The 15,241-nt window shown below is 40.5% G+C and overlaps 1 protein-coding gene across 1 annotated transcript in view; it reads right to left on the bottom strand.

The window, feature by feature from the left end:
* The window catches only part of LOC126413339 (probable E3 ubiquitin-protein ligase HERC1), a 722,413-nt gene that overhangs the window by 340,552 nt on the left and 366,620 nt on the right, over window positions 1-15,241 (bottom strand). Inside the window, exon 38 of the mRNA XM_050083249.1 lies at window positions 7,307-7,517. Within this exon, the coding sequence (XP_049939206.1) occupies window positions 7,307-7,517 (211 nt within the window). The remainder of the gene's footprint in view (window positions 1-7,306; window positions 7,518-15,241) is intronic.

Genomic DNA, 15,241 nt, shown 5'->3' with positions numbered 1-15,241 from the left:
AGAGGTGCAGGTTTCCAATTAACAAATGACACTTACAGAAACAATAGTGCTCAATACACAGCTGAGCTAAAAGTATCTCCTCGTGATGAGAGAGGTATGAGGAAGTTTTCCAAGCCATTGGAAGGTGTTTAATTCCCCAGAGTTTGTTCCCATATACAGAAGACTATTGTTCATGCCAGAGGGACACAATGTTTCTACGTGCAGCAAAAGAGATCATATGAAGGGACAGAACAGCTAAAAGGCTAGGTAGTCAGAATGTAGCCTTGGCAGCAGCATCAATAGCTTCATTTCCTAACACTCTGGTATGACAAGGGACACACATGAACATCATGTTGCCTCCACGGAAAGGAAGCAAGTGGAGGCATTCGTAGATTCACTGTACTAAAGGGTGGCATGTGTATTGTACACAGAGGCTCTGGAGGGCACTAAGTGAGTCGGTACGTAACACACAAGTGAGGAGCCTGCGCCTTTGGATGTAATGGGCAGCCTGACAGAGTGTGGAAAACTCTGCAGTAAAAATCGAACACTGATCTACATGCCAGCACCTAAAATATTTGTTGCCAATGACAAAAGCACATCCAACACCATGGTGGTCTTAGCGCCATCAGAGTAGACACAGGTGCTGCCTCCAAGTTGCGTGCAAAATTCGAGAAACTGTGATAGATTGAGTCGAGAGTAGTGTCCTTGAGAAGTAAACTATGTCCACAATTAATGTGGAACTCTGCATGAAACCAAGGTGGTGAAGGGCTCTCACCCATCGGGAACATGACAGGTAACGTAAGGTTAAGTTTCCAAAGCAGTATAGCAAGGTGAACTCCAGGAGGCAACAAAGAAGTTGTGCTCATCCCTTATTGGTGATGAATGGATTCATCAAAAGGACACACAGGATGGATGGTTGGGCACAGAGGACAGACGGCATGCATATCTGCTGAGCAGAACATCACACCAGTGAGACAGCCACAGTTCAGCATCAACTTTATAGAGGTTCATAGCTGGGATAGTGGCCAAGTGTATGCCTCAATGGTTGACAGTGTTGAAACCATGCAAAACAGATGATCCTGCAGATGAGTAAATGAGACACCCATAGGCCATTTTTGATCAGATGAAGGAGTGGTATAAGCAGAGGAGGATTTTCCAATCCACTCCCCATGAAGTTCTGTTTAAAAGACCTAGGATATTCAGAGACTTGATACAGTGTGCTGGCAGATAAGATATGTGGGAGGACCAACGGAGTTTCCCATAAAGTGAGCCCAAGAGTTTCATGGTTTCAACTAATGCAAGAGCAATAGGACCATGCTTAAGGACAGGGGAAGAAACTTCTCATACCACCACAAGATCAGACGGACAGTTTTTCAATAGAAAAGTTATATCCGTTGTTGATGCTCTGTGACTAAACACAGCCACGATTTCCCTGAAGTTGTTGCTCCAGTAAATAAGTCCACTGAGAGCTGCAGTAGACAATAAAGTCATCAATGAAGAGAGAGCCTCAGATGCTTGACAGGAGATAGTTGTTGACAGGGTTAATTTCTATAGCAAGCAGAGGTATCCTCAGCAAAGAGCCCTGAGGCACCCCACTCTTCTGAATAAAACTAAAATTGTTTGACAAAGCCAAACCACCAAGTACCTTGAAAAACCTGGTCTTTTATAAGCTCCAAAATAAAATTTGACAGATGGTAATGCAAGGTCCAATTGTGCATTTTAAGGAGGCTGCCCGTCCTCCAGCAGGTATTGTAAGCCTTCTCCAAATAAAAAATCACGGCTACAGTCTGGAATTTCTGCAAAAAATTGTTCATAATGTGGATTGAAAGAGTGACACAATGATCAACTGCAGAGCAATGCTTACAAAGTCCACATCGGGCAATTGTTAGCAAATTCTGAAACTCAAGCCACCAAAGCAACCATATCAGCCAACCACTGATCATGTATTCCATCATGTTGCAGACACTGCTGGTGAGGGAAATTGGGTGATAGGTGGATGGAAGATGTTTGTACTTACCAGGCTTGGGTATGGGGAATGCAGTGGCTTCATGCTGGGAAACATGCTGTCTGTCCAGATGTGATTATATGTACGAAGGAGAAAATGCTTGCCATCAACAGACAGGTGTTGCAGCATTTGAATGTCAATATCGTCTGATCCTGGAGTGAAGATGAGAGCACGCTTCAGCTCCCTCATAGTAAAAATGGTATTGTATAATTCACAATTCTAAGAAGGAAAATATATCTCCCGAGCCTCCAACACTCATTTACAAAGTAGGAAGGTGGGATGGTAGTGGGCGGAATAGAGTTCCATTCAAAGTATTGACCCCAGGTGTTGGCAATATTGATAGGTTCACTACAGTCATGTCAAGAATCAGGAGACGTACCTTGTTTCCAGAAATCACATGCAGGTTACCCCAAACAAAAGAAGAGAGAATAAAACCGTTAAAAGAATTAGTACAAAAGATCCAACTAGCTTTTTTGCTATCTCTGATAATGTGACAACACTTTGCACATGGCTGTTTATAATGAAATACAGTTCTTGTTTGTGGCCTGGCATTCCAAGACCTGGAGAGCGTGTCTCCATGTGCGAACGGTGTCACAGCATTCCCCAGTCCACCAGGGAACCAGGTCATATTGCGGTAAAGAAGAGGCATAAAACAACCGGGCATCGTGATCACTACAGAAGCTGTAAGTCTGTCATGTGTGATCCCATGCTGCAAATGTCCCATTAGAGAACAGCCATATTAGATGATAAGGGCCAATTACTTCAGTGGCTGCTGAGTGCCAGATTTTGGCTGCATACTACTACAGCGTTCTGAGGCCGGAGGATCCTGTTTCATTATCTCTTCAGAGGTACAAGTAACCTCCCTGGGTTAGTATGGTGATTCGCACCGGAAAAATGGAGGTTGACTGGATATAGGTGCTGAATGGTGTCACAGTTGTATAGCATCTCCTAGATGGAGAAGGGGAAGAATATTTGTCCTTGTTCAATTTCTTAGTACCCTGTGTTTGTCAGACAAGAATCCAGACATTTGCTGACTTGAGGGACACAAAAAGTATCTTGTGAGTATTCCTCTTCAACTTTCTGTTCTTCTTCTTGTGGCACACGTGACTTCACTGGTGTGGGTGAAGGGTTTTTGGTGTTTTGAGCAACTGTAGTGGGTGGAGGTGAGAACGTCACCTTAGCACTAGACGATTTCAAAATCATAGCTCCCAACTGGAGGTCGCAGGGCTGCATGGCCACATCTTTCATGGTCTGTAACATAGCAACAACAGTACTGTAACTGCTGGATAGTGGTATGCATGGCTTCCAGTTGGCTAACATTTTGCTAGTGACATTGAGCAATTGCATAAGTGAGTGCAGGACTTTGGTGGGTCTGCAATTTTGTCCACATTGTGTATGCGCGAGCCCTTTTTGTTGACCCGGGTGCTTGGAGTTATGCATTACCCACTCACCATTTACATGTCAAACATGTTAGCCAGCCTTCAAGAACACCCAGGAAGGCAGAAACAAAAAAAAGGGAGATCTCAAATGCTGAAGTGGATGAAGGGTAGGAGAAGTCAGAACAATAAAGTAGAGAAAGACAAACACGAAACCCATCTACGTCTCTGATACTTTCAACACTATAAGGAAAAGGAAAGATTGCTTCTCACTGAATTAAATATTGTACAGATAAGAAATGGTAATTCTCTTTCAACAAACAGAAAAATTCAGGATGTGCTCAAAGAAGAACGTTGGCCAAATTGGAGTTTGAATACCATAGAAAGAGTACACAGGTGGTACTGAACCCAAAAATCTGCTTATGGTACCCACTTCAGCAGCCGCATTCAAGAAAGTGAAGGTATACAGAAATTTTGAAGTTCTGTACAGAGTAGGGAAAGGTAAATCACTTGATGCACCTGAGCAGATGGAAATGCCTGCTTCCAAAGAAGAAAACTCGTGTCATTACTCAATTAATGGAGTGGTTTTTATTCAATTTCTCTTTATTCAGTTTCTCAGAGTCTACTATAGTAATACCAGTAAGAAGGCCACAAAAAAGGCTACATAAATAACTCACAAGATGGAATGCAAGGGATATGCAGCCATGATATCTTTGATCAACTGTGCAAAATGAAGGAATATTACAGTTTAACATCCCGTCAACAACGAAGTCATTAGAGACTGAGCACAACGCTCAGATTATGAAAGGATAGGGAAGGAAATCAGCCATGTCCTTTTCAACGGAACTGTCCCGGCATTTGTGTGGAGCAATTTAAGAAAATCACAGAAAATCTAAATATGAATTGCTGGATGGGGAGTATAGTAAGTCACGTACAAACTGATGCCACTATATTTCTATTCAAGGACAGCATTGAATGTGTGCTGAACTGGTTACTATAAGAGGCCTCTAGCACTTTACTACTGGTTGGGCAATTGGAATTTTTTTTACTGTCTTATAAGCTACTTGGGTCCTGTATTTTATGTCATGACTACTATATTTTTAAACTGCAGTTTGCACTAACAGCTCTCTGTAAACTCCTCGTTAAGCTTCGACCAACTCTTTGCAATATCTCTGTGACAAAGTAGTGGCCTCTTCACTATTTGTAAGCATTTTACCAGTTCACTCATGCACATAGCTTTCTTATAGGATTTGAAGATAATCTTCAATATTTGTCTTTTTGTAGGAAACTTGGTAGTGAATGTTGTCATCTGCAACTGCTGGACAATTAATTGTAATGTTCAAGTGAGACTATGTACTACATATTAAATGACATTCAGTCCCACTGCCGAAGTAGGAGTAAAAGCAAAGACTGCTTCACCGAATGTAAATTTTGCAATTGTTCCTAAAAATGGCAGAGGTCTTAGATTAATACGGTGTGCTGACAATAACATATTTGGCCTTAATAGAGATGTTAATTGAAGCTATTAATGTGTAAGTAGGGCAAAAATAGAGAAGAATTTGTGAGCAGGAAAATTTGGGTATATCAGAATGACAGAGGTTAGACATTAGCAGACATGTTTTTTCTTAACGCACACTAACATTAGTCAAATCAAGCTCACCTTCAGGACAATGTAGTTAGGTATGACAATATAATCACTGCATGAATGTGTTTTAAGTTCTCAGAATTAACATTATCTAAAGGTTAGGCAATGATTTTGAGCTTGTTTACGTGTATCAACTGTTCAATATCTCTCTTTCATGATGAGTGGTTACCTTTACACTGCTCTGTTTGTTGGAAATCAGCAGATTAGGAAGGACAAGATGAAAACTGGAACACCCAGGAATGCTGCTGGTATGAAAATGCCCATTACTGATGTGATAAGAAAGTGTGAAGTGTAGTGGTATGGTTACTTAGTGAGAACTAAAAAATGTAAAACATCAATAAAATACTTTGATGTTGAAGTATCTGGCAATATACCAAAGTGAATTCAAAGGAAACAATGCTTACATATAGTGAAATCAGATGTGACAATGAGAAGCCCGATCTGAGAAAGTGTCACGGACCGAACATACGGAAATGGCTAATCCTTATGCTTTGCACTAAGGAAATTCATAGGAAATAATGATGATGATGATGATGATGATGATGATGATGATAATAATCTGAAACAGAATTTTCTGATACTCTTACCATCTAGTCAGTTTACATGGTTATACTATTTCAAATTTCACAGAAATATGGAAAGAGAACTGAAGTCAGGGCTCAGAAATAAAAACTTCGAGTTTTGCTGATGACGCTGTAGTGCCGTCAGAGATGGCAGGGGACCTGAAAGAGCATTTGAATGGAAAGGAGGAAAGGATGGCATTTTGAAAACAGGCTGTAAGATGAGTGTAGCCCCATATGGAAGTGAAATGTGGCTAATAAATACTGCAGTAAAGAAGAGAACAGAAACTTTTGGAATGTAACACTACAGAAGAATGCTTAAGATTATGTGGGTAGATGAAATAACAAACGAGGAGGTAACTGAACCAAATTGGAGAAAAAAGCTATTTATGGCACAACCTGATTAACCCTAGAGTAGGCACGCCTATGTATTAAGTGTGTGCATCAACTAACATTGTCTTGTACTGTTTCTTTGTTGTTTTACAACTGCGAGCCCATACCTATCCCTTTATTATTGCTTAAGCTAATACTGTGATACTTTGCATTGCCATACATCCAAGAGACCAGCAGTGATACAAAACAAATAGTATGCTATATGAGAAAAACTTTACTATTTGTGCAAGAAAATGACCCAGATTCAGAGCTAACAGCTCAGTGTTACAATGAGGTAGTTGTCTATGAAATAATTAGCAATCAAATAAGCATTTGGTTGGGAGCTGATGCAACTTTGTTCTTTGGTGCTTCCCGAATGGATCATAACTGTGGGGTAACACTTCTATGAGGCAACAGAGTGATATAATGAAAGTTTTTTATTATTATTTAATTAAAAACTGATTTACCTCATATAATGTAAGTTTATTTTCTCATTGATTAGTTAAACTAATATTAAACTGTGATACTCCCATACATGTTTACTTTAGTAACAAAGACAGCTGTTCTTGACATGTGTACAAAGTACACCATGCACCCACTCATGTTACAGAATTGGTTGATAGCATGCATCCTGAGACATAAATGAAATCATCAATTTGGTAATGGAGGTAAATGTGGGGAGTATAAATAGTAGAGGGTGACCAAATCTTGACTACAGAAACAGGTGCAAAAAAACGGTCAATACTGCAGCAGTTATGCATCAACTTAAAGGCTTGCACAGAATAGAACATGGTGAGCAGCATCAAACCAGTCTATAGGCTGAAGATCACAATAACAATATACGATTTCAAATTATTGTGTGTAATCTGATTGATCTTCTTCATAAAATTATTAAAAGGAGAGATTGCTACTCATTGCAATATGACATTTTGAGCTGCAGACAGACACAACGAAAAGACCATTACACATTGACCTTTCAGTCAAAGTCTTCTTCAGAAAGGAAAACAAAACTAACACTCACATTCACACAAACAAGAACACCTCATGCCCAAGTGACTGCTCTCTCTGGCACTCTGACCATAATCTATCCTTTTCATAATATTGTTGACATTCCAAACTGGACTTTCCATTGTTAGATCTTATTCATAATTATTTTACATGACATCATATTTTGTTTATTCTTATGATGAATCTTACTCCCTACAATCAGGAAGAAAGGTCCTTGTTAAATTTTATTTTGGCAAGGATGGAGATGTGTGTTGGTGAAAGTCAATGATAAAGACATTTTTTAAAAAGTAACCTGAGGACATAAAACTTTTAAATAAATCTCTTTCTTGAAAATACTTATCTGTTCCAATCAGTATCCTACCTGAATGCTGCTATTTGCAGTAGTGACAGGAGTATCATCTTTACTACTGGCAAGTGAACGTAGCTTTGTTTCAGTCTCTGAAATGTGCAGTACTTCTTCTGCTCTAGCCTGCATATACATACAATGAAGTACGGTGTGGACTCTTTCTACTTCCATCAGTGTTGCCACAGAGTGCAGGCGGCATGGCTGCACACACTTATCAACCATAAGTCTGCAACAAATGATCATTTGCAGAGACAGAAAATAGCAAACATACAACTGTCAAGCAATTACTTCTGCTCTGATGAGAACAGATGAATGTAACATATAAATAGTCTTTACAAGAAGAAGTTAATTGGAAAGTTTATTATAAAGACAATAATTACGAATATATTTTTAAAATAATCTATCATGAACATAATATTCAGCACATGTCAAGCAAAGAGTGAAATGCTTATGTTACAGTCTTCACTATTTTCCTTTGTTTTATGTGACGATAACATCTTCAACATTTTTACGATAGGAGTAGTGTTTACTGCCAATGTCAGTAATTTTCTCGAAACAGAAAAAAATATTCTCAAGGTGTGATTTGTTGGCACAATTATTAGTGCCAGACTCTTCCTACACCATAGATGAATTGTTGAATAGGAATAAATAAATCTAAATGTACAATAAAAGCATGTTGCGCCATTTAAGGGAATGCGGTAGGTAACAAACATTTTAACCTTTAAAAAAATTAAAAAAATCTTGATTCATTTGTGCATTTCATATGCACTTGACACTTTCCACATCATAACAGTTACCGTGAAATTAATCAATGGAACATGTAACTAACTAACAAACTAGGAATCTAAAGGATCTGTTCAAAAAAATGGCTCCGAGCAATATGGGACTTAACGTCTGAGGTCATCAGTCCCCTAGAACTCAGAACTACTTAAACCTAACTAACCTAAGGACATCACATACACCCACACCCAAGGTAGGATTCGAACCTGCGACCGTAGCGGTCGTGCGGTTCCAGACTGAAGTGCCTAGAACAGCTCGGCCACACCGGCCAGCAAAGGATCTGTGTTATCCACAATTCACAATGTACCCCCAGTCAGTTCCAGGGTTTTTTATCTGTCACTTATTGCTTTCTTTTCCAGAAGCCTTTATTGATGTGAAAAACATCAAGTTGCACCATGGTTTGGTGTCCACATTAAACTGTAGGTCCCTCTGAAACAGCTCATCAAGACAGTTCAATGGTTGAAAGAAGAAATCAGCTTACCACCTATGATAGGACACGGTCTAGCATGGCACTGTGCTGTTCAAACCATCCTTAAGGTTGACGAAACCTGTCTTGGGTACAAGAAATTACTTCTGCAAACTAAGATTAGCTCTTTCATATATCATATACTGTTTTACTAGACTCAGTTCTGAAATGTAGACTCATTCACACATTAAAGCTTAATAGCAGGCTTAACAGGCTCTGCATTCTAACAAGAACACAATTATGTTTGTCTTTACTTAAACATGTTTCACCACAGTTGTGACATTATCAATGGCAGGATTTATTTTTATATAAAATATAATAATATAAATTTTGTGAATTTGATATCTATGGGCACACTCTTATTGCTACCGTATTGCTTCCATTTAATGTCCATTGAAGATTCCAGTTCCACAGAATTACATTCTGGTACATACTGCATTTTCTTTACCTTTGAGAAATGATCTCTTAATTCAACATTTGTAATAACATTTTTGTTATTCTGTGAATCATTAAACTACTTATATATAATTTCAATAAAAAGAAATAAAATTCATAATATAACAATTTAAAAAATAAGATTTTTCATTATTTAAATAAAACCAATTTTTATTTTCAATTCATTATCTGCCCTTTTGAAAACATTCATATATTGATTTTGAGTAAAACTAGATCATAACTGTTACAGCAATGTTCTGTTTTTGAGTAATCTGTTCTACATTTATTTCTGGAAATGTAATGTTGCATTGTTTTCAATTATCCGAGATGTATTTCAAAACTAAGGACTGTTTGATCATTAAAAAAATAAGCTTATTAGAAAAGATTTTTATTAAGAGCAACATTTTACTACATATCTACTTTACTTTTCCACATAATCGCTGTTCACATCTGTACACTTTCTGTAATACAGCACCAACTTCTTTAAGCCCTCTGTACAGAAGTCTGACACCTGGTAATTGAATCAGGTGGCAATGCCATTCTTGATTTCATTGTCATTTTGAAGCCGTTGTCCACACAGACACTTTTCAAATGCAAAAAGGGGAAATAGTTGGATTATGCAAAGCTGGGACTGTACAGAGGGTGCTCAGAAAAGTTCCCAACAGAAATCTTGAATCTTCCCTTTGGTTTTAGCAGTGATGTGAGGGTTGCATTGTCATGGAGGAGGATTATGCCACATGACAGTTTCCCACATTGTTAATTTTGGATTGCACGTCTCACTTTGCTCAGCATTTCACGGTATACCCATGGTCCACGAAATCAATCACAAGGACGCTCTTTTCGTCCCAAAAAGTGGTAGCCATCATTTTTAATTCGAGAATGGGGACTGCTTAAACTTCTTTAGATTGGGTGAACTTGAATGGTACTACTGCATTGACTGTTGTTTTGATTGTGCATTGGTGTATGATATCCACATATTGTCACCCTTAACAATTTGGGGAAACATAACATCTCCAACTTATCTATAGCACTCCAAAAATTGTTGTGCACTATACATTCTTTTGCTCTTTGTGCTGATCAGTGAGCATTTTTGGAACCCACCTCGCACACAGTTTGTAATACTCAAGCAGTTCAGTGACAATGCTGTAAATTGAGGTTCAAGTAACATTTTGGAATTCATTAGCCAGACCACTAATCATCAGTCACCGATCACTTTGAAGCTTTTGGTTCACTTGATCAACATTGTCATTGGTCCGAATACTGCACCTGCCACTCTGCTGTTCACTGTGAACATTTATGCAGCCATTTTGAAAATCTTGACACGATTTTTGAACTTTCTTGTCACTCATTATTTCAGATCCATACACAACTCATAACTCACAATATATTTCAGCAGCTGAAGATCCTTTTGCCAGCAAAAATATAATCACACTGCACTCTTCACGTCTGATGGGAGGTACGATTGTTTTGGCCATTGTGATCTGTCGTCACCGACTGGCAAATGATTACTGAATCAAACCAACAATGCAGTAGTTTCCTAAGGAGTCAGTAGACAGCACTGCATGCATGAAAATTCATTCAGAGTTACCCTCTGTTAAATATTGGTCACTATGCCTTAATTTTGGAATACATCTCATATAAATGCATACAAATCAATTTAATTTGGCAAGAAAAAGTACAGTAACAAACCGACTGAAATTTTTTTAGCACAAAGCCATTCTTGCAAGCACATAAAGTTCATAAATTTTGAGACAATGATGGAAGTGGAGGATACTGGGCGAAAACATTTGAGGATCTCTTCTATAGATTGTTGTGAAAGGATTTATGCAATCATTGTTTAAGCATATATAATGAATAATGCATTTCTGTTAACAAAGAATGTATGAAGCAATGAAATTTTTGTTCAAATTGTTTCTTTTGTTATAGAAACCAAAATAACAAGCCATTATTTGAGAGAATTACTGTTCAGTGTGTTGTAAATTTTTTGTGTAATGTACACTCTGACAATTTATGAAATCACTTAGACTGCTTAGGGAATTATTTCAAGGAGTACTTCCAGGTCACTTCCGTCTGGTATAATACCATCTGCAGTTGCCAGATACTCCAATTCAGCTATTATCAATACGGTGATTTTGTTTAATGATTGGTATTTAGGCTAGTGGTTACACATACCAAAAGTAATAGCTCTTTTTGGTTACCATTACAGTTTCAGTACGTATCTGAGATAGTTTGCACCAATGGGTATGAATAAGCTAGTTAAAATATCTTTTGGAAAAAATAAAATAAAACTATTACTTTTGGACAATTTCATTCTTTAGAATGTAAGGTAAGGTAGATATAATCAGTTTAAGGGGGCAGGGGGACTAATCCACTCGGGTCATCGGTCCCTTGTTCCTATAAAACAAGTCAATGAGGGAAAGCATAAAACAAACAAGATTTACTGCACAAAACTTGGAGAAAATAAGAAACCACAAGGACTACAGAAGGGCAACAAACACTACAATGGAAAAAAGACAAGAAAACCACAGGGAGACACAAGAAATGGGTAGAGGGGATTAAAATAAGAGAACAGATGATGGTGGCTTTCTGATCATGAGAATAAAAACGGATAAGCCAGCCACTCTGCAACACATTAAAACCTCTAGCCTAAAATCACTAGGGTAGAGAACACAGAGTGACAAACGACATGCACTAGAACTTCAATGGAACAATAACTGCCCCCCCCCCCCCTTTCCCCCAATCACGTATAAAATGTAAAACTAAACCAGTCAACGAGATGATGTCAGCTAAAGTAGGAGACTGCAACAGAATGTGGGCCTCCATCAATTGGCTGGTGCAGCGACAATGGGGTGGGTCTTCATAGCAGAGGAAATAGCCATGGGTCACTCAAGTGTTGTCAATGAAGAGCTGGCAGAGGACCACAGAGTCCCTGTGAGAGGCCCACATGGAGGACTTCCACACATCCGTAGTCTCCTTTATGGCATGCAGTTTATAGGGCATAGCTAGATTATATTACTCCATATCCCAAATTTGAAAAACCTTGCGGCATAATACCAAGTGCAGGTCAGTTTCAGAGATGCCAATTGCCAGAAGCAGTTTCCGAGCAGCCTGTTTGGCCAGCCTGTCAGCAAGCTCATTTCCTGTGATTTTGACATGTCCCGGAGGCCAGACAAACACTATTGAACAACCGGACTATTTCAGACAGACTCCTGGCTTAGACAGACTCCTGGATGGTTGTACCAAAGGATGGTGAGGGTAGCACTGGTCAGTAGCTTGTAAGCTGTTCAAGAGCACAGAATATGGCCACTAACTCAACAATGAAAACACTGCAGCCATCCAGCAAGGAGCACTGTTCAATATGTCCTGAGTGAGTGTAGGCAAAGCCAATGTGACTATCGACCATTGAGCTGTTGGTGTAGACTACTTCAGAGTCCCAGGGTGTGTCAAGAATCAAGAAAAAGAGACAGTGAACAGCTGCAAGAGTCTTTATGGCCATGCAAAAGATCCAGCTGAAGCTGCAGTCTGGGTATACACCATGGAGGTGTATGTCAATGGACCCAGAGGAGAGGTGGTAAAGGGAAGGACTCCAGTTCAAACAGAAGGGATTAGGTGCGAACAGCGATCATAATCCCTGACCTGGGCTGCAGGTGTGGGAGATAGACTGCTGTCGTTGGGAAAAGGAGAAGGTAATTTGGATGCTCAGAAGAGCTACAAATACGCACGACATAACTGACGAACAGCTGTTGGCGCCTGATCTGTAACGGAGGGACCCCAGCCTCCACCAGTAGGCTGATCACTGGTCTTATCATAAAAGCTTCTTCCACTATTCGAACACCACAGTGGTGCACTGTGTCTAGTAACAACAATGCTCAGGGCGCTGCTGAACCATAAACAAGACTCCCATATTCAAGGTGGGACTGAACAGGGACTTTGTACAGCCACAGCTGTGTAGAGCAATCTGCACCCCAGTTGGTGTTGCTCAGGCAGCGGAGAGCATTCAGGTGTTTCTCAGCACTTCTGCTTGAGCTGATGAAGATGAGGAAGCCAAGTAAATTGGGTGTCAAAAGCAGTCCTAAGAATCGAGAGGTCTCCACTACAGTGAATAGATCATCATCAAGGTAATGTTCTGGTTCCTGTTGAATGATACGGCACTGACTGCAGTGCATGAAGCATGACTCAACGGCTGAAAACTGGAATCTGTGGGTTAGGGCCCATGACTGCAACTTGTGGATGGTTTCCTGTAGCTGCCACTCAGCAGCACCAGTACTGGAGGAGCAGTAGGAAATGCAAAAGTCGTCTGCATACAGAGAACATGAGAAGGGTGGCTCCACAGCTGGGCGGCTCCACAGCTGCTGCTGCTGCTGCTGCTACATCATTAATGGCTGATAAAAATAAAGTGACACTCAATACTGAGCCCTGTGGGACCCCATTCTTCTGGAAATGGGGGAACCTATGGGAAGCATAAACTTGGACACAGAAATTACGGAGTGACATGAAGTTTGGGATAAACATCGGGAGTGGGCCCCAGAGACTCCACTCATGTAAAGTGGCAAGGATATGGTGTCACATGGTCATGTTGTAGGCTTTTCTTAAATCAAAAATGACAACTACCAGGTGTTGGTGTCTGGAAAAGACTGTTCGGATGGCAGACTCGAGGGACACTTCTAGGTTATCACCAGTAGAGTGACCCAGGTGGAAACTGCCTTGGCACGGAGCCAGTAGGCCCTGTGACTCCAGGAGCCAACACAACCGCCGACTCACCATACATTCTAGCAGCTTACAAAGAATGTTGATGAGGTTGATGGTCCAATAGCTATTCACATCAAGCGGATTTTTACCAGGTCTGAGCACTGGAATGATGGTGTTTTCCCCCACTGTGATGGGAATACACCATCACTCCAGATGTGGTTGAAGATGACGAGGATATGTCGCTGGTAGTCCGACAAGAGATGTTTAATCATCTGAGTGTGTACGTGATCTAGCTCAGGAGTTTTATTGGGACAATGTGCAAGAACGCACAGCAGCTACCACTCAGTAACTGGAGTGTTATATGGTTCACCGTGGCGTCTAGTGAACAAGAGGAGTCTTCCTTCCATCTGCCATTTGAGGGTACGAATTGCTGGGAGGTAATACTCTGATGCAGAGGCCCAAGCACAGTGCTCAGCAATGTGCTCGGCACTTGTGTTAGCTTCGGTAAATAGTCAGCGTCGGTAGATAGTTGGCGCCAGTAAGTAACGCTAAATTGTTGGAAATGCAGGGACACATGTTGAGTTCCAGTACCCAAAGATGCATCTGATCTTCACCCAGATTTGCGAAGGAGACATATGTGACCCAACGGTTGTGACATACTTCTGCCAACACTCTTCTTTCTGTCTTTTTAAGAGCTGGAGAACACAGCCACGGTGCCATTTAAAACCTATTAGGTGCTCCAGTGATGGGTGCTTCTTATGTCACTGTAGAGCTGCCTATGCTCTTTAATGGCCTCAGCAATTCAGCAATTTTTGATGACCAGCAAGTTAATGTCTTTCACCAGGGGGGGGGCCTGAAGAATGTGGGATCGCATTTTCTGCGGCAGAAACGATCACTGCGGTTACCCTCTAGACCACCACATTGATGTTACCATGTGGGGGAGATTCAACAGTGATGGTAGATGTGAAAGCTTCCCAGTCTGCCTTGTTTAAAGCCCATCCGGGTATGTGCCTATGGGGAATGATGCTGGGGGAGCAACAGGAAGATGGGGAAATGTTCACTAGCACACAAGTCGTCATGGACTCTCCAGTGAACAGATGGGAGAATTCCTGGGTTGCAAAGTGATAATTCGATTGCCGAGTAAGCACCATGAGCCACACTGAAATGTGTGGGGCCCCAGTATTTATAAGGAAGAGGTCTAGTTGAGACAGTAATTTTCAACATCTCTACCTTGGTCAGTAATCATGGTGCCACCCTACAAGGGGTTATGGGCATTAAAATCTCCCAATAGTGGGAAAGGTTTGGGAAGTTGATTAATCAGTGCAGCTGATATGTTCAGGGATACTGCAACATCTGGAGGAAGATAGACATTGCAACAGTTATTTCCTGCATTGTCCTTATGCTGACAGCCACAGCTTCGAGAGGAATCTGAGGGGGGCACAGGTTTGCTACATACAAAGTTCAGGACGTAGATGCATACTCCACCTGATGCACTATTATATTCACTAACGTTTTTGTAATATCCCCTACAGCTGCAAAGGGCAAGGGTCCGCATTGCCAGGTACAAGGTTTCCTTGAGA

Source organism: Schistocerca serialis, chromosome 7, assembly GCF_023864345.2.
Source record: "Schistocerca serialis cubense isolate TAMUIC-IGC-003099 chromosome 7, iqSchSeri2.2, whole genome shotgun sequence".
Lineage (NCBI taxonomy): Eukaryota > Metazoa > Arthropoda > Insecta > Orthoptera > Acrididae > Schistocerca > Schistocerca serialis.
Note: the sequence above shows the minus strand (reverse complement) of the source record. Positions and strands in the feature narration are given on the sequence as shown.